The sequence below is a fragment of the Canis aureus genome, chromosome 12 (assembly GCF_053574225.1).
Source record: "Canis aureus isolate CA01 chromosome 12, VMU_Caureus_v.1.0, whole genome shotgun sequence".
Lineage (NCBI taxonomy): Eukaryota > Metazoa > Chordata > Mammalia > Carnivora > Canidae > Canis > Canis aureus.
The window spans coordinates 44,078,744-44,101,698 of NC_135622.1; the positions used below are offsets into that span (position 1 = coordinate 44,078,744).

Here is a 22,955-nt window from a genome sequence, read left to right on the forward strand (position 1 = left end):
GCGCCGTCACCATCTCCTGGTGGAAGCTGGTAAGCCCTGTGTGGGTGTGATCTAGCCGAATCCTCCTAACTCCATCCCAGTTTTACAGATGAGGAAACTGAGGCTCAGGGAAGTTAAGTGACTTGCCCAGGGTTACAGAGTGTGTAAGTGGTAGAACTGGATTTGAACCCAGGTCTTTCTGATTCAGGGCCTCTGCCATTCACTGCCCTACGCTGCCACCTCTGCTGCTCCCAAGCCTGGACATGTGGTCTCCTGTGGTGCAGAGACCATGAATCAGCCCATTAGCATGTGGGCCTTTGTATGCATGCCTCAGTGAGCAAGAGACGGAGAAGGCTGGGCATTGTTCCTCCATTGTTCTGAAAAACCAAAGAACCACACCTCATAGGCCCAGCATCTTGAAATCTCAAGACTTAGGAGGCTTGGTGTCCCAGAGAGTTAATGGAACATTCTTCAGTCCAGCCCATCCAGAACAGACAAGGTGGGGTGGAAGAAAGGTGGGAGGATGCCTGATTTTGCTGAATTTGAGAGAAGTCCTGCGCTGAGATGTGGCAAGAACAGAAGCCACCAGCCAGAGAGCCCACAGCTCTGAGGGCCTTGTGGCTTCCCATGGGATTGGCTGCGGCAGGAGGGACCATGCCCAGGCAGGCATGGGAACCGACCCCTCCTGGAGTGGCAAGGCCTGAGTGCCCACTGACACTCCAACCACGGATTCCTTTCTGACTCCCAACACATGGGTCTTGTCGCTAGTAGGAGTGGCAGTGGTCTTCAGGGTGGGGGAAGAGTAATCTTGGCAATGAGATTGGCTCTGAGGATGGAGAGAGTGGTGGAGAGGACTCCTCCCCACAGACTACAAGGTCCTCAAAACAGGAAGCATGTGTCTTTTGACCCAGGCTGCCCCCAGCACATTGGGGGGGCACAGAGGGAGCTCAGTGGACAGACCTGCTCCCTTGGTACCCCTCGGCCTCTTGTGTTAGGACAGCTTGTGTAAGCCAGTAGTCAATATGCGCTGTGTGGAAGGATTTGGATCTTGCTTCTTTTACTGTTCAGGTCCCAGTGTGGCTCTTGTAGAGGGATGACAGGCCTCCGTCTGGTCTCGTTCTGAAGGCCGCTCAACGTGTTCACAGAGACCCAACCTTGCCCCTTTCGAGTGGATCCATCAAAGCTGCCTGCAGGACCAGGCCACCTTACAGCTTCTGCTTGTGCTCCAGGAGGGCTACCGTGTTTGTGGCCATGACCACCGCCTTTCACTACTGCAGGGCACCTGGGATAAATAAAGTCCCAGAGCACAGACACACCCCATACATTATTATATATGGTATTACCCATATTAAAATTGCTGGCAAAAAGAGAAGGTGCTGGAGGGTCAAACATGGGGTTGAGATGAGGGAGGAAAGGGAGTAAGGGAATCCCCTCTCTCAGAGGCTGGTGAGGAGCAGGGATGGGGACACAGAGACTACAACGGGGCGCAGTCCCATGTAGCACAGAGTGTTAACCCTTCTGAGCTCTGATCACCCCTGGGGCCACCCACTGTGTACAGAGCCCTCAACATGTTTCAAGGGAAAAAAATATCAGGACTTAGAAACAGGGGGAGAATACCAGACAAGCCATGGCCTCTTGGAGTGGCTGGTGCCCAGGGACCGGGAGAGTCCTCTTGCCCCTCCTAATATTTGTGTGTCTCTAACGTGGGACCCAGCACTCATCTCCAAATGTGGGATAGGAGAGAGAGGGAGAAGATGCAGAGGAAGAGCTGCGGAAGTCCCTCTGCCTGGGCGGGCCTCTGCTCTGGCTACCCCTCTGGGGCAGAGACGCAGGTGGCAATCAGAGCGGCCCCTGATCTTACCAGAGAGGCTGAAGCTGGATTCATGAAGATCCCTCATGCCCCCGTGTCGGGTGACAGGCCGGGTAGGGGTGTCGGCGAGCGGTGTTCCCATCTCTTTCTTCCCAGGATGCACGACGATAGCTACATCCCCCAGGTAGGGAGTGCGGTCCACTCCCTTAACCTTTAAGGTCTAGTGAAGGATGAAGGAGAAAATGGGAAAAGATGACGCCATCAGAGCCCGGGCACCAGAGCCTCCTGGATGGATGACAGGAGGTTGGCTGCTGCCACTCTTCTCAGGACCCAGATGACTATATGTGACAAAAGTTTCTTACATCTGGAGCTCAGGGAGTGGAGGATTCTTTTTTTTTTTTTTTTTAAAGATTTTATTTATTTATTCATGAGAGACACACAGAGAGAGGCAGGGACATAGGCAGAGGGAGAAGCAGGCTCCCTGTGGGGAGCTCGATGCTGGATTTGATCCTAGAGTCCCGGGATCACGACCTGAGCTGAAGGCAGGCGCTCAACCACTCAACCACTGAGCCACCCAGGTGCCCTGCAGAGGATTCTTTTAACTCCTAATCCAGGTGTGTGTGCATGCATATGGAGGCCCCTGCTGGCTCCCCCTCAATATTAGTGGAATCCTTTCCAAGGCAGCAGGCAGATTTCTGAGCAATGCTATCCCCTCACTGGCCAGGCTCCCAAGAGGCCATGCTTTTTGCTGTGATCTGACAACTTTGTGGGGATACAAGGAAAATATAGCTGATTTGAAGATGAGAATCCCCCAATGGCAATACTAGTTAATTCTGTACTCACAAAGGCAATAAAGTTGAGCCTATGTTCTGCATCCAGATAGTTTGGGTTCCAATCCCAGCTCTGCTTATACTTGGAAGCTCTGTGACCTTATGCAAGTTATCTAATTTCTCTGTGCCTGTTTCCTTAGGATAATAATAGTACCTATTAATATTACATCTAGAACTGTTATGAGATCAAATGAATTAATAAACATAAAGCTCTTAGAACTGTTCTGGCGCATGGCAAGTGACATAAAGGATCAGCAGCTCTAATTATGGCAGAGGTCACTGACATGTGCTTTCTCGTGTTAAAAGGTGCTACTTCCGGGGATCCCTGGGTGGCACAGCGGTTTGGCGCCTGCCTTTGGCCCAGGGCGCGATCCTGGAGACCCGGGATCGAATCCCACATCGGGCTCCCTGCATGGAGCCTGCTTCTCCCTCTGCTTCTCCCTCTGCCTGTGTCTCTGCCTCTCTTTCTTTCTCTCTGTGACTATCATGAATAAATAAATAAAATCTTTAAAAAAAAAAAAAAAAAAAGGTGCTACTTCCAGGAGGACTCAAAGTGAGTTTGAGCATGCACATAAGATCTGAAGGAGCAGTGTAGATGATCTACACCCCAGGCACTTGTCAGGGACATCACCTCAACCTCCTTGCTGCTTGCTGTTTACTGAAAATCTTGCTGAAACAATACACATGGGGAATTTCTTGAAGGATCTTCAGCCTACAAATTCCTTTATCTTCTCCAACAACAGATCTATCTTTTAGCTCAACCCTTTTGGTCTGAACTATTTTGGCCTTTACCGGGCTGCACTTTGGCATCCTTGCTTTGGCGGCTGGGGTCCTGGGGGGTGATAGGTTGGCACAGGCTGGCTGGTGACCCTGGCAGGCCACAGTTTCTGGCAGCCCCCTCACTACTAGGTGCACACCCAACACTCTACCAGAGATACTTTCTTCCCCGAGGCCCATGCTCTCTAGGGGTTGATCATACACAGTTTCTGGAAAATGAGTTTTGTTAGCTTTCTTTTTCTGCTTATATACATTCTTTTACATAAAGACTGTGACAGAACAACAACTCAACAGGTTTTTTTCCTGGGAACCTTATATTGTCATTGTAATAAGTGCTTGAGATAAAGACCCTCTGGGTTGGATTTACATCAGTCCTGGAGCTACTGCTCTTCCACGGTGGCTGGCCCTGAGGAGCGGTGCTGTGAATTGGTATCCACCTCACACTTTTATGAGGCTGGCTTTTAGAAGGGCTTAAAATAAAAAATAAATAAAATAAATAAATAAAAATTAAAAAAAGAAGAAGGGCTTAAAATACCTCCTCTGCTCTCTGTTGACCTTATTTCTTGACTAAAATGTCTGTTTTGGAAGGACCACAAAACTGTCATCAGATATTCTTTTTTTTTTTTTTTTTAATTGCAATAGAATTCACGTACCATGAAACTTGCTATTTTAAAGTATACAATTCAGGGGCGCCTGGGTGGCTCAGTCAGTTAAACATTGGACTCTTGATTTAGGCTCAGGTCATGATCTTGGGGTCATGAGATCGACTCCACAGAGAGCTCCGTGCTCAGCACTGAGTCTGCTTAAGATTGCCCTCCCCCCACTTGCACTCTCTCACTCTTCCTGAAAAAAAAAATTAATAAAGTATACAATTTAGTGGTGTTTCAGTGGTGTATATTCACAACACTGAGCCACCACCTCTACCATCTCATTCACAAACATTTTCATCACCCAGAAGCAACCTCACACCCATTCCCCCACCCTCTAGTCCTGAGTAACCACTGATGGATTTTCTGTCTATGGGCTTTCTTGCTTCCGGACATTTCATATAAATGGAGTCATAAAATTGGTGATCTTTTGTGACTTGATTCTTTCACTTAGCATCTTTTTCTCAGGCTCAGGTATGCAGCATGTAGTATCTGTAAGAATTCCATTTCCTTCTCTGCCTGAATAATCTTCTACCATATGAATATGCCTCATTCTGCTTATCCATTCAACAGCAGAGAGACATTTGAGTTGTATCTACTTCTTGGCCTCTATGAATAATGCTGCTATGAACATTATGTACAGGCTTTTGTGTAGACATATATTTGTATTTCCCTTGAGGACATACCCAAGAGTAGAACTGCTGGCTCATTTGGTAACCCTAATATATAGCTTTTGGGGAACTGCCCAACTGTTTTCCAAAGTGGCTGCACCATTTTACATTCCCGCTGGCAATGATTCAGGGTTCCAGTTTCTCCACATCCTAACCAACAAATGTTATTTTCCAGTTTGGTTTTTAAAATGACAGCCACACTTTGCCAGATGTTCAGGTGTATGAATGCCTCACTCTTACTGCTCCTGCCAGTACCCCCTCCAGAAGCTGGCTGAGGCCACCCGCCATTGTCCACATCCAGGGAGTAGACTGGAGATGGCCCCATTCATCTTGCAACAGACCCCGAGTTTTGAATTAAACACTGATAACTGAAGTCATGTGTGTTTTTTTTTTTTTTTTTCAGGTAACCCAAGTCTGCTCCCCCACAGCAGATTTGGTCTTCGGGAGAGAAGGGTCTTTACGTCATTCTGAGCACTCTGGGCTGTCACACAGGGAAAGCCAGCAGAATTGATCTTTTGGTGTTAACATGCCCTGCTTACTCTTACACTTTAGAGCATTACATCTCAAATATCAGGCTTACATGCCCTCACTTCATCAAGACTGGGAATGAACCAGGCAATGGTAGGACCTCAAGGGCTCCTAAGCCAACGAATCAGGAGTGACTCAGTGGTCACAGACTGGTTCACGCTTCCCTCTTGTGCCTTCAGGAACCCAGAACTCTTGTTTGTCTGGCTACTTAAAATTGGATCTGAAAATTAGGAGTCCTGGCTGGCTTGGTCAGAGGAGCATGTGACTCTTAATCTTGGGGTTGTGAGTTTGACTCCCATGTGGAGTGTAAAGATTACTGAAGTAAATAAAACTTAAAAAAATTATATTTGATAGTCAAAGATGGGGAATTAAAACTGGTAGTACCCGGCTCTAGCATTCCCCTTGTCCCAACACACATCCCCCTTCCAGCCCAGGAAAGCTGGACTGTATTTGTGAAAGCTGTGGTTTTTGTCAGTGAACTTGTACAGTGGGGCTCTATGGAGGACCACACTCAGGGTGAAACAAGGTCTTGGTTAGAGGTCTGAGGAGAGCAGGAAGGCCTGTGCTAGCCTCCCATCCCACCTGGTGGAATCTTCCTTCCAGGACTGGGGCCTTACAGGCCAGCCAGAGTAGTGGGTGTTCAGAGAACAGCTGGTAAGGCACAGGCTGAAGCAGCTGCTCCTGAAAGCCTTTGGGTGGTTCCAGGAAGGAACAAGAATGGGAACAAGGAGGGGAGGCCTGAGGGACTGAGTCAGGAAGTCTGGCCTTTGCATAAAGACTAGAGAACCAAGAGTTTGGCTGAAGACAAGAGGTCATGTAATCATTTCATGGTAAGTGTGCCAAGCCACAGGCAGCTCTTAAAAGGCCTATTCTTGGGATACTATTGAGCAGATTTCTAGAGCTCAGCAACATGGCAACTGAGTCTTTTTCGGTCAGGGTCCTTTATATTTCTGGTCCCTGCCGGAAGTCAGAGCTGATGGTGAGTAGAGAACACAGCACCTAAGAGTAGGAAGCTGATGCTGGTCTGGGACAGTGACTATGATATGGGGGGTGAGGTGGGGGTGGGGAGGTGACCTGGAAGAATCTAGAAAGGGTGCCCCCACCAGCTGCTACTTCGGGCCTCTGGCCAAAAAACACACACCCCATTTTACTGAGTCTCATCCCTGCACAGACAAGTGGCTGACTGATGAGGCTGAGCTGGGCAGCTTACCAGAAACTTTGCTGAACTACTTTCAGAACACATAGTGAGTAGGTGCTGTGTACAGAGGATTGGGAGGGACTGGACAAAAGGAACAGAAGAATAGAACACAGGAGAAGATGAATGAGGAAATTAAAAAAAAAAAAAAAAAAAAAAGGATTGACATCTCTTAAGTGTGCCATGATTCCAACCACAGCATCCCAGAGCCTAGGCAAGAGAGCTGCTGGACCAGTGAGGCACGGGTTGCGGGGCTCTCGGTGATAGAAGAACACTTCTAGAATATTGCCTTTTGCCACAAAGAAGGGGAAGGGAAACAGCATGATGCTGTCCCTGTATCAGATTTGCTCTTTGTTGATGATCTGGGACATCCACCCAGAGGCCAGGGCTGCAGTTCCCAGCACCTGGAGTTGTCAGCAAGAACTCAGGCCTGATTCTCTGGGACAGCTCTCAGTGATAAGGCTGGACCATCAATTCCCAAGCAATGAGGGAACAGCCAGTCTTCTTTTGGGTGACTTGTCTACTCAGAGGACAGAAGCCCTGGGGATGAGATGAAGCCCAAAGATTTAGTGAACAGGTGTTTATGGAATCCAAGGACTGGGTGGGACCCCTAAAATATGCACTATTACAGACGTGGTAAATCCCACCCACCTTACTACAGTCACAGGGAAAAGGGAGGTTTCAGGGAAAGAGAAACTCCAGGGCAAATATGATAACCCAGGCCAAGCCAGGAATCCTATCAGAGGGCTGCCAAGAGTCCTCCTAGAGAGTAGACTTTGGGGACATCTCTGAGCATCTCGTGGTATTTCCCTAGCTGCAGGGGAATTAGCAACGGTTCTCACGACATTTTACTGTTATAGGTACCCCTTTCTGTTCTTCCGATTATTCCCAAGGTAGCCATTCCAGGCAATAGGATGCAGTGGGAAAAACAAAGAACATCTTTGAGATTTAAAATAGCCATTCTAGAATTCCCCAACAGGAACTTCTTTCCATATACCTTCTTCCCCTTTCCTCCTCTTACCTTTTCTCTCTGGACTAGCTTCTTGTAGACAGTATCTGGGAAGGACCTCAGGGGGTAGAACTTGCCAGTGCCCTCCGCACACATGAAGACACCATTCTCGTACACGACTCGCCCCCGGCTGATGGTGACCAGTGGTACGCCATGGCAGCGCATGTTCTCATACAGGTTGAAGTCTCCTCCCTGCACCTGGGTGCTGGCTGAGATGGTCCTGGCGGAAAGGGAGTGGTGGGAGAGAAAGCTCTGAGAAGAGGTAAAGATAATTCATCTCAGTGGGAAGAGGAGATGCTCAGTGGGATGGGATGATGCTCAGTGACAAGGGGTGATGTTTAGTGGGAAGGGAGGATGCTCTGTGGGAAGGAATAATCCCTAAAAACTGGTTGTTGCCGACTGAATTGTTATCATCTCCCAAATTTATACACCCCCAGTCTCTGAATGTGCCTGCATTTAGAGATAGGATTTTTAAAGAGCTAATTTAAGTAAAATGAGGTCATAGGGTGGACCCTAATCCAATCTGACTGATGTCTTTATAAGAAGAGGAAACTGAGACACCAGACATGGACACTCATAGAGGAAAGACCATGTGAAGATGGAGGGGAAAGACAGCCATTGACAACCCAAGGAGAGAGGCCTCAGATGAAACCAGCCCTGGTGAGCCCTGCTGATGCCTTGATCTTGGACTTCTAGCCTCCAGAACTGTGAGAAAATCCATTTCTGCTGTATAAGCCCCCCAGTCTGTGGTAGGGCTAGGGCAGCCCCAGGAAATTAATCAACTGGGCTAAACTCTAGTGTTTATTTGCCTGTTTATTTAGATTTATTTATTTTTGAGAGAGAAGGAGAAAACTCGGGCAGGAGGGACAAAAGGAGAGAGACTTTCAAGTAGACTCTGCGCTGCCCAGACCATGCAGGCCTTCAAATATTTGTTGAACTGAACCACACCTCAGGGTCATACTTCTCTATGCTAGATGCAATGCAAAGATGATAAGCTTGTGGAGTTTTGTAAGATAAGTTCCTTAAATACCCCATATCCCTCTAGCCCTGGAAACAAGCAGCAGGTTTTACTTTGTGGCTTCTGGATCCCACACCACCACGTCAGCATCAGCTCCAGGGATGATGCGGCCTTTGCGGGGATACAGGTTGAGAATCTTCGCTGCATTGGAACTGGTAACAGCCACAAAACGGTTCTCATCCATCTTTCCTCCAACCTGAAGCATTGCAAAAGTGTCAAGTCAACCAAACCCTATGTGTGCCTCAAACCCTTGGTCACCCTTGACTCTGGCCTGTGGCCTTTCAGTTGATCAGAACAATGGTGCCGAGAAGGACAATGATGTGGGGACCATCTCAGATAAGCCAACCTGGTTGGCTTGGTTCCCAGGCTTGCTCACTCCTTACTCCTTCATCAAGCAACAGTGGTGAGTGGGCACTTTGCATAAGGCTGTCTACCTGGTGGAAATTTACCTCCTGTTTGTACAAAAAGCTCTACTTATGTGCCCCCTATGGATGGGTCAGGAGCCTCCCTCCATCCACAAAGGAACATATATTTTGTTCTCTTGAAAAACATCTTACTGCCTCACCTACCAGTGAGAGCACCATGGACATCCCTCAAGGGGGACTCCTCAGCTACTCATGGGCCCCCGTGAGCTGGTGGCTTAGTCTTCAGGACTTCAAATTCTCCTTAGGTTCATACTTTGCTGTGTCTAATCTGTGATAGGTCAAGACCAAAAATACTTATTCTTCATGGGGAGAACAGGTGGTATTCAAATGAAGTCCTAGTCCTTATCTTTTTTGAAAAGCAATTAGACAAAATATATAAAGAACCTTAAAAATGTTCATATCCTTTGGCTCAGAAATCTGCTTCTAGGAATCTGTCCTAAAGAAATAATTAGAATGCTGACATATATATATTTACTCATGAACAAAGAAATTCTCTGCAGCAGTATTTGTAAGTGCAAAAATTTAAAACAGCTAAAAGTTCCAAACATCAGGGAAGGATGAACAAATGTGGTACTACCATTGGAGGAAATGTTATTAGGCTGGTAAAAAAGATGTTTTAAAAGAATTTTTACTGATACAGGCAAACACTCAGGATACACTGCTATATGAAAAAAAAAAAAAGATGAGCCCAGTTATTATAATAACATATAGTATACACATAGAACCTGAAGGAAATATATCAAAATATTAATAATTTAATTTCTCAATATGGAATTATGGGGATTTTCTTTCCTAATATTTTTCCATACTTTCCAAATTTCTATAGTAGGCCATACTACCTTTCTGACTGGGGGGAAAAATGACCTTTTTGGTTTTGTTTTTAAGTGAAACAAGGAGCCATTGATGCAGGCTTCCAAAGAGTGAAAACTCTTGCTAGGACTTGAGCAGAGAGGGGTCCCTAGAACGTACCACTCCTCTCTCCCAGATGACGCTCATGCGGTCCTGCACGCCACTCACTCCATGCGGAATCTTGGTGAAGTCCTCCTTGCCCATAGCTTTCTGCTTCGTAGTGAAAGGCCGGTGATCTGATGCCACAATGTTCAGAGTATCACTGGATAGAGAGAAGGATGTGACTAGTAAGGGAGGGAGGCCAGGGTTCCAAAGAGTGGGGACAGATGCAGCAGAAAAGCCTTCTCTTGGGATCCAGGCAAAGCTGATCTCTAAAGTATGACCCCTGACAAGTTATTTCATCTGTGTGAACCTCAGTTGGCTCATCTGCAGAATGGGCATATGGGCTGAGTGTGACACCAACTGCCAGCGTCAGCCTTTGGGATGTCAACTTTTAAGGGTTAAGACGGAGGGCAGAGAAAAATTGAACTTAGAATTTTGATCATTGAGGGGGGGTTTATAGCCATAAGCCCTCATACCAACTTCCCCTCATCTTCCTCAACCCCTACCAGTCCCTGTTGGTGATAAGCATGTGCTGGGCAAAACATTTACAGGTTCAATGTTTTCGAAATGTTATTTAGCTGTTAAAAAAGATGTTTTAAAAGAATTTTTACTGATACAGGCAAACAGGATACACTGCTATATGAAAAAAAGAGATGAACCCAGTTATTATAATAACATATAGTACACACATAGAACCAGAAGGAAATATATCAAAATATTAATAATTTAATTTCTCAATATGGAATTATGGGGATTTTCTTTCCTAATATTTTTCAATGCTTTGCTAAATAACTTGCAGTCATAGCCTTTCTTGGATGTGGAGTTCTACTGGCAGAAGGGGAAAGCAGGGCCAAGACAGAAGTCTGTCTTCATAAACCAGTCATGACATTCAAGTCAACTAGTTCATCACCCCTGCCCACCATGACCATCAGGCGGTCACTGAGGCTGGTGTCTGTGCAAGGTTGCGGGTGGCTTCAGCTCTCCGGGTGTTCTAGGCTAGCTAGGAACTTAGGGCAGAGACTCAGGAGGGTGAGACCATGCATGAGACGGCAGAGAACTTGGCCTTGTTCAGAGATCTCTGTAGACTGAGGACTCAGAGGTGGGGAGGGGCAGAGGGGGAAGGATGTCCACGTTGCCCAGGCTGGGGCAACGTCAGGAGAGAACACTGTTGGAGGGCACAGAGGGTCCAGGCTGCAGCATGGGGTCATGTGGGAGAGGGGGACGATTGCTGGGACTACACAGCAGGAGCCCTAAGAGTCTAATCTATTTGTAGGAGGTGCTAAAGCCTTGGGAATGCCTGCGGGCCATCCAAGCTGCCCACATCAGAAGGGGAATTTGGGAGCAGAAGGCATTCACTGAGTTGGTGACCAGGCATATTTGTCAAGCCCTCAGACGATTCAGGGTCAGGCTGCACATTGGGCTGATTACTGGGGGCCTGGCAGGGCTCGTCAGTCACAAATGGTGCCAAATGACTGATGTCCTTGGCCAAATCCACAGTGAGATGACTTAGCTCTCCCTGTAGCATGGGCTGATGTCCTCATTAGCCAAAGATGCTGCTCTGGGCCTTCTCAAAGATTGCAGGAGGGACTCTCCACAGAGTAGAGGGTTTGCTCTAGGGTGCCCCAGGGATGCCCACATACCCTGGGCCTGCAGAACCCAACAGAGTTTCACCTTCTTCTCAGAGGTCCTCCAGAAGCCCGAGGAAGGTTTTAGATTGGAAGATGTGCCTTTAAGAGTCATGGGCTGAGTATTAGGGACCTCAACTCCAATTCTTTAACCAAGTCTTACTGAGCAGCCACCTTCAAAAAAGACTCCTAGGTGCCCTTGGGTTAGGTGTGAATGAATGTGGTCACATTCCAAAAGGAATTTTTTTTTTAAGATTTTTTATTTGTTTGTTTGAGAGTGAGAGTGCAAGCATGAGTGGGGGGAGGAGGCGCAGAAGGAGAAGGAGAAGCATACTCCCCGCTAGCTGGGAACCTGATGTGGGGTTCAATCCCAGGAGCATGAGATCACCACCTGAGCTGAAGGCAGACACCTAATGGCTGAGCCACCCAGGCGCCCTTTCCAGAAGGGCTTTAGAGGTCACCTAATGCTGCCCTGAATCTAGGAGATAGGACACACCAAACCATACTCTTTAAAGTTTAAAACATGACCGGCTTTCTTAAGTACTTTAACATTTTACATATTCAGATGAAAAAACTTCTGGCCCCTCTAATAAATTAGATTTTTTACACAGAGAACAAACTGATGGTTGCCAAGAGGGAGGGGGTGGAGGGATAGGCAAAATGGGTGAAGGGGAGGGGTCAGTACCGGTTTCCAGTCACTGCCTGAGTAAGTCACTGGGATGAAAGGCACAGATAGGGAATACTGTCAATGGCACCGCAGTAGTGTTGTATGGTGACAGATAGGAGCTACACTGGTGAGCCTAGCATAACCCATAGAGCTGTCAAATCATTGTTGCACGCCTAAAACTAATGTCACATCGTGGGTCAACTAGACTTCAATTAAAAAAGAAAACAAGAAAGGAAAAAGAAACTAGATTTTAAGTAAAGGATAAACTCTTACATCTGTAGATTGTGCTTTTTACCCTGATCTGATATATAAGAAATCATATCTGAAGGTAGATCATGATGAAGCAGCACACATTTTCTTACAAGAATATGGTAATTGGTGTCTGGGTTTTCTATCAAGTATTTTGTGTAATATCAATTATCACCAACAATGCGTCCTAAAGACAAAATGATAGTGACCATAAATTCCTGTAAATAATGTAAATGTTAAACAATGCTCCAAATTCTATAAAATTGCACACTTTCACAATATGCACTGATTTTAAAAAGGAATTCAAACTCTTCTCATAATAGCTCACATGAAATTACAATTCAACTTGAGTGAATTTATTTACATAATTTAAACTAAAAATAGGCTAGATATAAAAACTTAAATCATTCAATTAATAATACTCCCCCCACCCCCAGCCTATTTGAATTTGGGTAGGTGGAGGCCTTTACCACCCTTCTGTTCTTTCCATGGAATTGCCTGTGGCAAGCAGAGTGGTTTCAAAAAATTCTTTGACCTTGGAACTGAGCCCAAAGTATTACAGTGGGCTCTTGACACTTGTTTGTTTTTGTTATGTTGATAATGATGATAAGGAGGCTGGTTTTTCCCAATGAGAAGCTTTTTTTTTTTTTTTTTAAAGTAGACCCCGCACCCAGCAAGGAGTCCAACGTGGGGCTTGAACTCACAACTCTGAGATCAAGACCTGAGCTGCGATCAAGAGACGGATGCTTCAGCGACTGGACCGCCCAGATGCCCCTGAGAAACATTTTTATAAGTAAGAGCTGACCTGACATTTTTCCTCTCTCATACTCCCTAATTCATTTCAGTCTGTAAGGGCCGCTGCTGCTCAGTGTCACAGCAATACTGTGGGAGGGGAAATAATCACAGCACTGTGCTGCACATACACTGCCCCTCCAGGGGCCTCCTCCCTCTGAGACCTGATTGACTGCGCCCCACACCCCACTTTAAGGTGTTAACACAGCAGGATGTCTGGTGGGGATTCTCCAGTTGGTGGCAACCAGGATGGAAACGTAAGGACATGCATGGATAGAGTAAGTGCCTGGTTATCTAAAGACAGTCCCCTTTAGTTGGGGCTGGCCACTTCTCTCAATCATTCTCCTCATCATCCTAGGAGAGAGAGGTCAATCACCATCCCCAGGGGTATGGAAGCAGAAGACAGGCAGGGAGACTGAAATGTTGCAGAATGGATAGCCCTGTAATCTTTCCTTCCTTCTTCTTTTTTGTGGTTTGCGTGGGCTTCCCTACTCTTTCCTAGCAGTTAAGGAGGGCACATCTCAATAGGTTCACCCATGGAGAACAGAGGTGATGGCAGTGGGCATCTGTCTGAGAGGTGGACTGGTGGACTGGCCCTGGGGCTCTGGGCAAGGAGAGCCAGTGGGGTGGGGACAACCTGCCCTCCCACCATAGACAATGGCAAAGCTGTGAGAGCTTTCACTGGGGCCCAGACACTCCAGAAGGCAGTCAGGCTTGAGCTGCCTTCCAGGATCTTTGTTTATGGGGATGCTGCTGGTTCTGGAAGCTAGAAGGTAAGGAAGGAAGAGGTCAAGCTGAAATCTATCTCCTGGAGCTGGGGATGGTGTAAGGAAGGCACAAGAGAGCCCACACTGGGCCTGTGCCCTGCATGATGCTTGGGTGTGGAGAAGAATCCCCCGGCCCTGAATTGGGCATGGGGAAGGGAGGACGCTGATGTTTAAACTAGACTGGACTTTAATGACCAGAAGGGAGAGAAAGCAATGGATTCCACCCAAAATGTCATTAAAGGAAATAAAGAAACTGCAAGCAGTTTGGGAACAGAACAAAAGCTATTCATTGAGACTGTTTGTTAAATCTGTGCCTTTTCTATTTGGATCAGATGGGGAAAAGTAGTGTTAAAAAGAGAGGGGGCTGGAGAAAAGGAGATCTGGAAGGAAGGATGAAGGGAAAGCGGGAGAGAGGGCAGAAGGAAAAGAGTAAAGAGGAAAGAAAGAAGGGAGGAACACACAGGAGAGAAACCGCACGCGAAGCAACGAGAGGAGGCAGAGGTGAACCCAGAGATAGAAAGGTCCACCTATATTCCAGGACACGTCAGAGGCCACAACCTATAGCCCTGCAAGGGTCTTCAGGGTAAGGAAGCAATGTCCTTTGAAATTCCGAATCGGCACTGTTCACACTGATAAGCTCTTGACTCTTACACTTCAGAAGCTCTCACTCCAACTCAAGTGGTCAGAGAAGCCCCATGGGATGGCAATTAGCTGACAGGCTCTGGAGAAGGGAACCGGAGCTAAGTCTTTCACGGGCACAAGGGAATCAACCCCAGGTCAGATCTGGGGCCTCTACGACATCACCTTGAAGATCTATAAATCCCCGGGGAGGCACATATTACAAGTCAGCGATGTGCTCCGGGGGCCCCAGCATTCTGCCGGGGTGCCTTACTTGGCCAGCAGGCTCATGAGGTAGGTTGAGGTGTTGGTGTCCAGTCTCAGGGGAGGCACCGTGACATAGGCCGCCGCGTGGGACCAGTCCTGGTGGTAGTAGTGTAAGCCCGTCAGTGTGGCATGCGCAGTGGTGGTCTCAGCCAGCACAACCTTCCCTGGAAGAAGGAAGGTCAGACCATAACTGGGAAGCCACTGAACTGAGAGCTCACTGGTCTGACTGGCCATAGGTGGAGGAGCCGAAGTCAGGGGGAGGGAGGGACTTGCCCACGCTCACGCAGACGTTTGAGAACACAGAGGGGTTCGAGGCCAGGGCACTCCACATGGCTACTGCTGGCTCCAGACAAGGAGGACAGAAGGGCAGGGGTGCCGAGGAGGGGCGCTTGGAGGAGCTCCCTTTGGCTGGAGCACTGGGGCTGTAGGGCACGGACAGGAGGAGGGAGAGGCACCGGTGCAGGTGAGACACACAAGGGGCTGCCCCTAGGGGAGAGGTGAGGGGCCAGATCTCGAGGCCATACTGCCAGAAGGCTGGAAGCCCTTGCTCTGATTTATATCCCCAGGTCTGTGACCATGACTTTGTTTCTCCTGTTACCAGGACCTCACTGGCACCCTGAGCCAGGCCATGACCCACAGGTGCCCTGGGGCTCGGACATGGAGCCAGGTGGCTGTGAGGGAGGTTGGGCTCCTACCTGTTATTTCTCCAGGGCCTTCTCAGGCACCCCTTGAAAGGCCCATTGGAACTGGTCCAGTATTTTATGTTGGTTACCAAGGCAACCACTAGTAAAACCCAAGAGGCCAAAAAGATAGCAATGAACAAGTTGCCTGAAAACTTGGAAAATTTTACCAGACCCAGGAGAGGTGACAGACACGCCTGTAAAGCTGTTAGGCAGACAAGCGTGCAGAGGAAACACTGGTTCTGAACACGGAGGCCGGGTTAGGGCAGAAGGCTTCTGAGGGTGACAGTGGAGAACAGGGCGGACACCGGGCTGGTGGGCCCCATAGGGCTGCGACCCCACCATGCACGCGCACTGTCCATTCCAGCCCCAGGACTCACCTTGCATCTTAGCAGCTGCGATAACATCACCGGCCGAGATGCTGGACACGTTGACCAGGTAGATCGGGCAGTGAGTCTAAAGGAAAACCCAGTGGGAAGAGAGTGCATCAACCCCAGGAACCGGCTAGGCACTAGCCCAGCCCTGGGCAAACCAATCCTGGCCCCAGTGCCAACCCCTGCGTCTCTCAGCCCCTACTCTCAGGAATGCGGGGCAGCCCGAGCCCAGACCGCGTGAAGCGAGGAGGAGGCAGGCAGCACCCAGCACCAGAGCCCAGGGGCAATGTCAGGGCAAGATGTTGAGGGCTGAACCTCCCATCCTCTACCAGCCCAAATCAAGATGATTGATAACTTAATACAAGGGCCTATTTTCGTTCATGAGTGTGATGACCTAGAGACAGTCGAGGATTATACTGTATGAGGGCTGCTTTATGAGTAGATAGAATGCACCCTGGAGAAGAAACGAAATACAGGAGGTTCAGGGTTCGGAGTCTGAGTCAGACAGGATTGGTCTTGCAAGTAGACACCTGGATTGTAGTATCGATGAGCTTCTCCTCTCTTCACTTCTCTGGGCATATGTTTGAACTAAAAAACAGGAAGCTGGGAGTGCCTGGGGGGCTCAGTGGGTGAGCATCTGCCTTTGGTTTAGGACGTGATCCCGGGGTCCTGGGATCGAGTCCTGTATCAGGCTCCCCACAGGGAGCCTTTTTCTCCCTCTGCCTAGGTCTCTGCCTCTCTCTCTCTGTCTCTCATGAAAGAATAAATAAAATCTTAAAAAAAAAAAAAAAACCCAAAACCCAGGAATCTGGCCTTCTGTTGTTCAGATCTTTCTTTATTCTGGGGCAAGTTTCCATCAGGAAGTAACTGATATCATAACTACTATCATGCCAGTAAAACAACGTCCTTGTCCAGTGCCCAGACTTGTAGATTGCTAATCGGAAAATTTTCCCAAATGTTATTGTGATGCCTTCTCTACTTATCAAAATGAGAGGACAGAGAGCCTAGGAAAAGGCCCAACATGTCATGTGCTTGGCACAACTTTACTAATTCTGATATCCGCTGGACCTCCAACCTCTTGTGTTTTCTCTGGTGTTCCTAACACCACCCCTGAGGCTTACATCCTTCAGGGGCAGTCCATGTCTTTTCAGAAGAGAGGTTCTCTGAGCAGGAGTGCCCACTAGAATCGGGGGTGGGCTATTTAAAACTGATGGCTGGGCATCATTCCCACATTCCTGATTCAATAGGTCTGCGAGGGCCTGAGAATTTGCATTCTTAAACTTCTAACAAATGTCGATGCTCCCAGTCCAGGCACCACACTGAGAAAACCCGTGTTCTAGAGGCGACAGTTCAGATTATCTGAGCAAATTGAACTCTTTAATGATCATTTAGAAGGAGAAATAACCTTGGTCTAGTGCTCTGCTGTTTATAAAGTGCCTTTCCTTCTCTGCCTCCTTTGATCCTCACAACCATCCGTGAGAAGTGTTATTACTATACCAATTTCAGACAACAAAAGAGTCTATCAGAGTGGTTGAGTGACCTGCATACGTGGAGAGCTTATATTTGGTAAAGCCCTCACATCTCTTGCTCATTTCCCACCACCACACTGCATCTGCACCCCCTGACCCTGAGCGATACCAAGGAAAACTTCTAAGTGGTCCAGAGGCAGAGGCTTAAATCTCAGTTCTCAAAGCAAACATCTACCAAATTCCTCTACAGAAGACAGAGTTTGGTTGCAGGGAGGCTCTGTGGCCTCCAAACCCATCCTCCTCCCGTGGGAACCACTTCCACTTGAGCAGTGAAGCCAGACTCAGCAAGCTCAAGGGGGTGGAAGAGAGAGCAGACAGCAAGGACCTCCGCCAGGTCTATGGGAACAGCAGCATTCACCCAGCAAGCAGTTTTGGGGTCCTGTGAGTCAGGGATGATGTTGGCAGCCAGGACAGAATGGGACTCCACTGTGTAGACAGAAGATTCTGGTTTCTGAACCCAGAGTCGAGAACAGGTTCAGGGGCAGGTGGGGTCTACTTACCCTGTTTGCAATGGTGATGACTCGGTGAGTGGCTTCAGCTTCCAGCTGTTAGAAACAAAGGACAGGAAGAAAACAAGCCTCACCATTTCTTCCAAGCAAGCCCACATCTGCTCGGGAGCCCACTTTGTCGAAAGTGTTGGTACATCGAACACAGAGTTGGAAGGGTCAACAGCACCCATAGAGGCTGCATCACAGGAGCACCAAGCTCCAAGCACTCTGCTCGCCCTGAGGGAATCCGAGAACTTAGTATCCCCAGCATATCCTTTTGGGATGCTACTCGGGCCTTAAATAAAAGGCAAGGAAACAAAAGCAAAGGGAAATCTAGAGTCCCATCTCTCCATGCTTTCTGGTGTATTGTCTCCACAGCCACACAGCGCGGTAGCAAAGAACAATCCTAATATCAGGCTGGAAATTAGCCTAGACCAGGGTTTCTGAACCTCAGCACTATAAACATTCTGAGTCCAGTAATTCTTGGAGGTAGGGGCTCTCTGGGCATCCTGGGATCCTCAAGCAGCAACCCTCACCTCTACCCACTAGATGCCAGCAGTACCATCCCCAGGTGGGACAACCAAAAACGTCACTAGGCATTGCCGAGTGTCCTCTGGAGAGCAAAATCTCCCCCGGCGTGGAGACTTTAACCAGCAGATGATGTCAGTGATGGCTCATGCTATTAATACCCTACAGTCAAAGCCTTGCTCTTGCCCTCCTATAAGTGAACAAAGCCCAGTCCTGTGACCACCGCCCACTCCTGTTCTCACAGGCACACTCAGGGCCTTGCCCGACTGATGGCAGTGTCATCACGTCCTGTCTCTGGATCCTTGTGCCTCGTGAACATCCAGCCAGCATTCTGCACGGAAGGCTTTGAAGAAATGGGAAATAGCTTTCTCCTCACGAATGGCAGAGGATATCTGAATAGGGTCACAGGACAAGAAGGCACTATTTGTCCAATGTGATCCCGCCAGAGCAGAATTCTTTAGCGGGGGGGCTATGGGGGATGTGGGTGGATGCCCTGCAAAACAGCACAAGGACAAAACCACAGGGCAGAAGGATGGTGGGGCTTTTCATTACCATTGCCGTGGGTCATGGGGTAATAAGGGGCAGGGAGCATGGACACCTGTGTGCCTCTGGTTGTTGGTGGGAAGCATCTGAAGTTTTCCTCAGATGCTCAAAAGGATCTCATTCCAAAAACGTTGACTCACTCACTGGCTTATAGCCTGGAATTTCTTTTAAAACATGAAGGTCCGGGCAGCCCGGGTGGCTCAGTGGTTTAGCACCGCTTTTAACGCAGGGCGTGATCCTGGGGACTCGGGATTGAGTCCCACATCAGGCTCCCTGCATGGAGCCTGCTTCTCCCTCTGCCTATGTCTCTGCCTCTCTCTCTCTCTCTCTCTCATGAATAAATAAATAAAATCTTTAAAAAAAAAAAAACTCATGAAGGTCCTTTCACTCTGTCTCCCCACTGCCCATTCAATTTTGGGGAAAGCAGCCCCTGCTGTGCTCACATTGTCTCCCTCAGATCCCTGAAATCAGAATCAAATCAGATGGGTCTGGTTTCCCCCCAAATGTCATTCCCAAGGAAGCCCAAGGCCTTTGGCTCAGGGCATGATCCCAGGGTCCTGGGATCGAGTCCTACATCGGGCTCCCCACAGGGAGCCTGCTTCTCTGTCTGCCTATGTCTCTGCTTCTCTCTGTGTGCTCTCATGAGTAAATAAATAAAATCTTAGAAAAAAAAGATTCTATGAATCCAGGGATGTCTGGGTGGCTCAGTGGTTGAGCATCTGCCTTTGGCTCAGGGCATGATCCTGGAGTCCGGATTGAGTCCCACATCAGGTTCCCTGCAGGGAGCCTGCTTCTCTCTCTGTCTATATCTCTGCCTCTCTCTCTGTGTGTCTCTCATGAATAAATAAATAAATTTAAAAAAAAGAAAGATTCTATGAACCCATAGGAAAGAAGCTGACAAAAGGCACAGAAAGTTTTCCTCACCTCCTCTGGGCGGCTGATTTCGATTCCTTCTGGGCCCGTGATACCCAAATCTAGCGCTTCCTTGGCACCCTGAATAAAAGACAGAAAATTGAATGATACAAGAAAATCACAAACCCCAGGGACTCTCAAATATGTTGGACAGAGCCCATTGCAATAGACTTGCTACTTTTCTCACCTCTGTAGTATTCATCTCCCAAAGAGGGCAGAATCAGTACAGGGCTCCCTTGCAGTAAGGGGGCAGTAAGACTCTCCTAGGTCTCACCTCCATAAGGATGGAATATATTTTTTCCTCTTAAAATTACAGTTCTGTATCTAACCAGCAAGTTTGGGACATGAAAGACGATCGGACTGAAAGTCAGAACTGCCCCACTGAAGTCTAGTCAAGTCTCTAGCTTCCAGCCACATCTAGATGATGTGGCTTTCCTTTCCAAGTATCCTTTTCCAAGTATCCTATTTAAGATCCAGGAGCACAAAGGGACTCATCTATCAGTGAGTAGACCGCTAATAATATCCCAGCTCTTCTGGAGGGCGGATGGTAACAGGAAAGCAGAGAGCTGACTCTCATTTATTCTGATGTCAAATCTCCTTAAAATATTTCTTAGAGGTGCTTCAAATTCTTTTGCTATAATGGAATTTAAATATCATATTAGAACTAAGACATTATCTAAGACTTAAAAAACATTTTGTACTGTGAAGAGTTTTTTTTGTTGTTGTTTTTTTACAGATAGTAGACAAGTTTGGATTTTCTGATTAAGATTTGTCATCTGTGGGGTTGTCAACATCTTGCACTTTCTTTTATAACTTATTTTGTCTGAACAAAATTGTGAGATGGGTGATGGGTGGTCAGGAATCTCCCCCCCACCCAGACCCAGTTATCTGTATTGGCACCCCAGCACCCCCTCCCCCATATTCTCTATTCTCTATTGCCTTGCCTCGGCCACGAGCTCCCCATTCTCAGCATGGACTCGGGGGATCGCTCCAATGTCCTTGCAAGCATGCAACACTTGATACAGCTCGCTGTCCCGAAGCATATACAAGTCTTTGTAGGTCATGAACATCTGGAAGGAGTTGACACCCTTCTCCCTTACCAGTGTCTCCATTTCTGCTTTCACCTGGAGAGCAAAATGCAAAGGCAATGCCACGTGAGTACAGATGTTCAAGAGGCTGGCTGGCAGATGCTGGCTCAGGATGGAGATGTGGGCCATATGACCACCAGCAACCTCACAGTATCATCTCACTTTTCACCCACCCCACAGGCTGCTGTGAGGTCATGTGAGCAAGCAGATGCAGAAGTACTTTGAAAATTGTCAAGTATGACACACATACAGGAACTTTATTGTTACTGTCCAGGAATGTTTCTGCTATTCCGTAGGCTTGTCCTATGTTTCTGACTCCAAGTTAGCCTTATTCATAAATGCACTAACACCTTTTTACTCTCAAAGTGCCCTCTGCCCCCTTAATAAATATGCATAATTCAGTAGAATAATGCTAAAAATCCTGAGACCCAAGGCACCTGGCTGGCTCAGTCAGTGGAGCGTGCAACTCTTCTTGATCTTGGGGTTGTGGGTTCGAGCCCCAGGTCGGGCTTGGAGATTGCCTAAAAGTAAAATTAAAACAAACAAAGAAACCCAATCCTGAGACTCTGGGGAAAATCTAATTTAGGAATATGATCAAAGCTACATGAATAAGGAGTTTCATCCCAACGTTACCTACATTAGGAAAAAACTGGAAGCAACATTGGTCTGACAATAGGAATATAAATTGAGGTTTATTTCGTTGATAGGACATTAGGTAGCCACCACACTGATGGTCATGAAGACCATGCAGCCAAACCAAAAATGCTCACATTGAGTAAAAGAGTTACTATGTAAAAAAGCACATATGAAGAAAAGACTGGAAGGAAATAAGCTAAAACAATAGTGGTTGTGTTGGAGTGACCAGATGATGGGCTTCTTTTCTATTTTTAAAATCTTCAGTTAGAAAGAAATTATTTGATAATAACAAAAAAAAGAATTTGAAATTCTAGATGCGTGGAAGTCCCCATAACCTCTGGGGACCTAAGGATGGCTGGCCTGGCTTCAGTGTGGCTGAGAACTGGAATGGATGCTCTATTCCAGGCCAACTCCAGGTGGAGGGAATAGAGAGGCTCCAGGTAGGGTCATCCACCCAGGAGGGTGTCCAAAATAAACAAAACCCTCACCTGAGATAAGGGCTGACTGACATTTAGGGTGGTCTGTGCCTTTACCCAATACCAGGAGGGAGGTCTTCATGGTGTGAGGCTTGGAGGGGTCCGAGCTTTTCAGAAGGACCAGGTGAGAAATAACAGAGGAGACTGGGTGAGCCCCACACTCACAGCTAAAACCCAAGGGCAGTAGTACCTGAGGCTTTTAATTACCATCTGAGAAGGGAGTCAGGCCCTGTAGACCAGTCTCTAGAGCTGAAGAACTTTGTAAAATGTCTTAATGCTTGTTGTTTTTGTTTTTTGTTTTTTTAAAAGTAGACGATGTTATGCGCAAAGTGGGGTATGAACTCAGGATCCTGAGATCAAGAGCCACACGCTCTATTGACTGGGCCAGCCAGGTGCCCCAGTGCTTATTTATTTTTCTGATTCTAGGGCACCCACGGAGTACCGGCACATGGTGATTAACACGGAATTGATAAAAGAATGAGCATCCAGGCTGCTTCCCTGGGATAACAAGCAGTAAAAGTCCAGAAGTGAAACAAAATCTAAACGCTCGTCTATCTGTTTTGGGGAAGAGCAAAGAAGTGGGAATCGGGGAGAGGGGACTGGACTCTGGCCCTGAGGCCTGGAGCAGTGGAAGGACAGGAAAGCCAGAGGGCCACAGAGGCTGAAGCGAGAAACGGCTCAGTGGGAGCCAGCCTCAGCATGTGCCAGGAGCAGCCTCACGGCTCTCAGAGCAAGAGCTGGGCCCCCCAGGAAAGAAGTAGCCCAGTCCATTTGTACCAGGCAGCAATAACCAGTCAGTATGGGACCTTCTGTTCTGTTCTGAGCCCTCAGGACCAAGCTGTCACTTCCAGCATGACAATGAGCCTGACTCTTGCC

General features: G+C 47.8%; 1 protein-coding gene across 2 annotated transcripts in view; it reads right to left on the bottom strand.

Moving 5' to 3' along the window:
• DPYSL5 (dihydropyrimidinase like 5) overlaps window positions 1–22,955 on the bottom strand; it is a 96,317-nt gene that overhangs the window by 3,090 nt on the left and 70,272 nt on the right. For both annotated transcript variants that reach the window (XM_077843799.1, XM_077843798.1), the window contains 9 exons: window positions 20,824–21,003; window positions 19,892–19,960; window positions 17,909–17,953; window positions 15,886–15,961; window positions 14,833–14,989; window positions 9,859–10,000; window positions 8,518–8,660; window positions 7,459–7,666; window positions 1,841–2,009 (listed from right to left, as the gene is read on the bottom strand). In XM_077843799.1, the coding sequence (XP_077699925.1) occupies window positions 1,841–2,009; window positions 7,459–7,666; window positions 8,518–8,660; window positions 9,859–10,000; window positions 14,833–14,989; window positions 15,886–15,961; window positions 17,909–17,953; window positions 19,892–19,960; window positions 20,824–21,003 (1,189 nt within the window). The remainder of the gene's footprint in view (window positions 1–1,840; window positions 2,010–7,458; window positions 7,667–8,517; window positions 8,661–9,858; window positions 10,001–14,832; window positions 14,990–15,885; window positions 15,962–17,908; window positions 17,954–19,891; window positions 19,961–20,823; window positions 21,004–22,955) is intronic.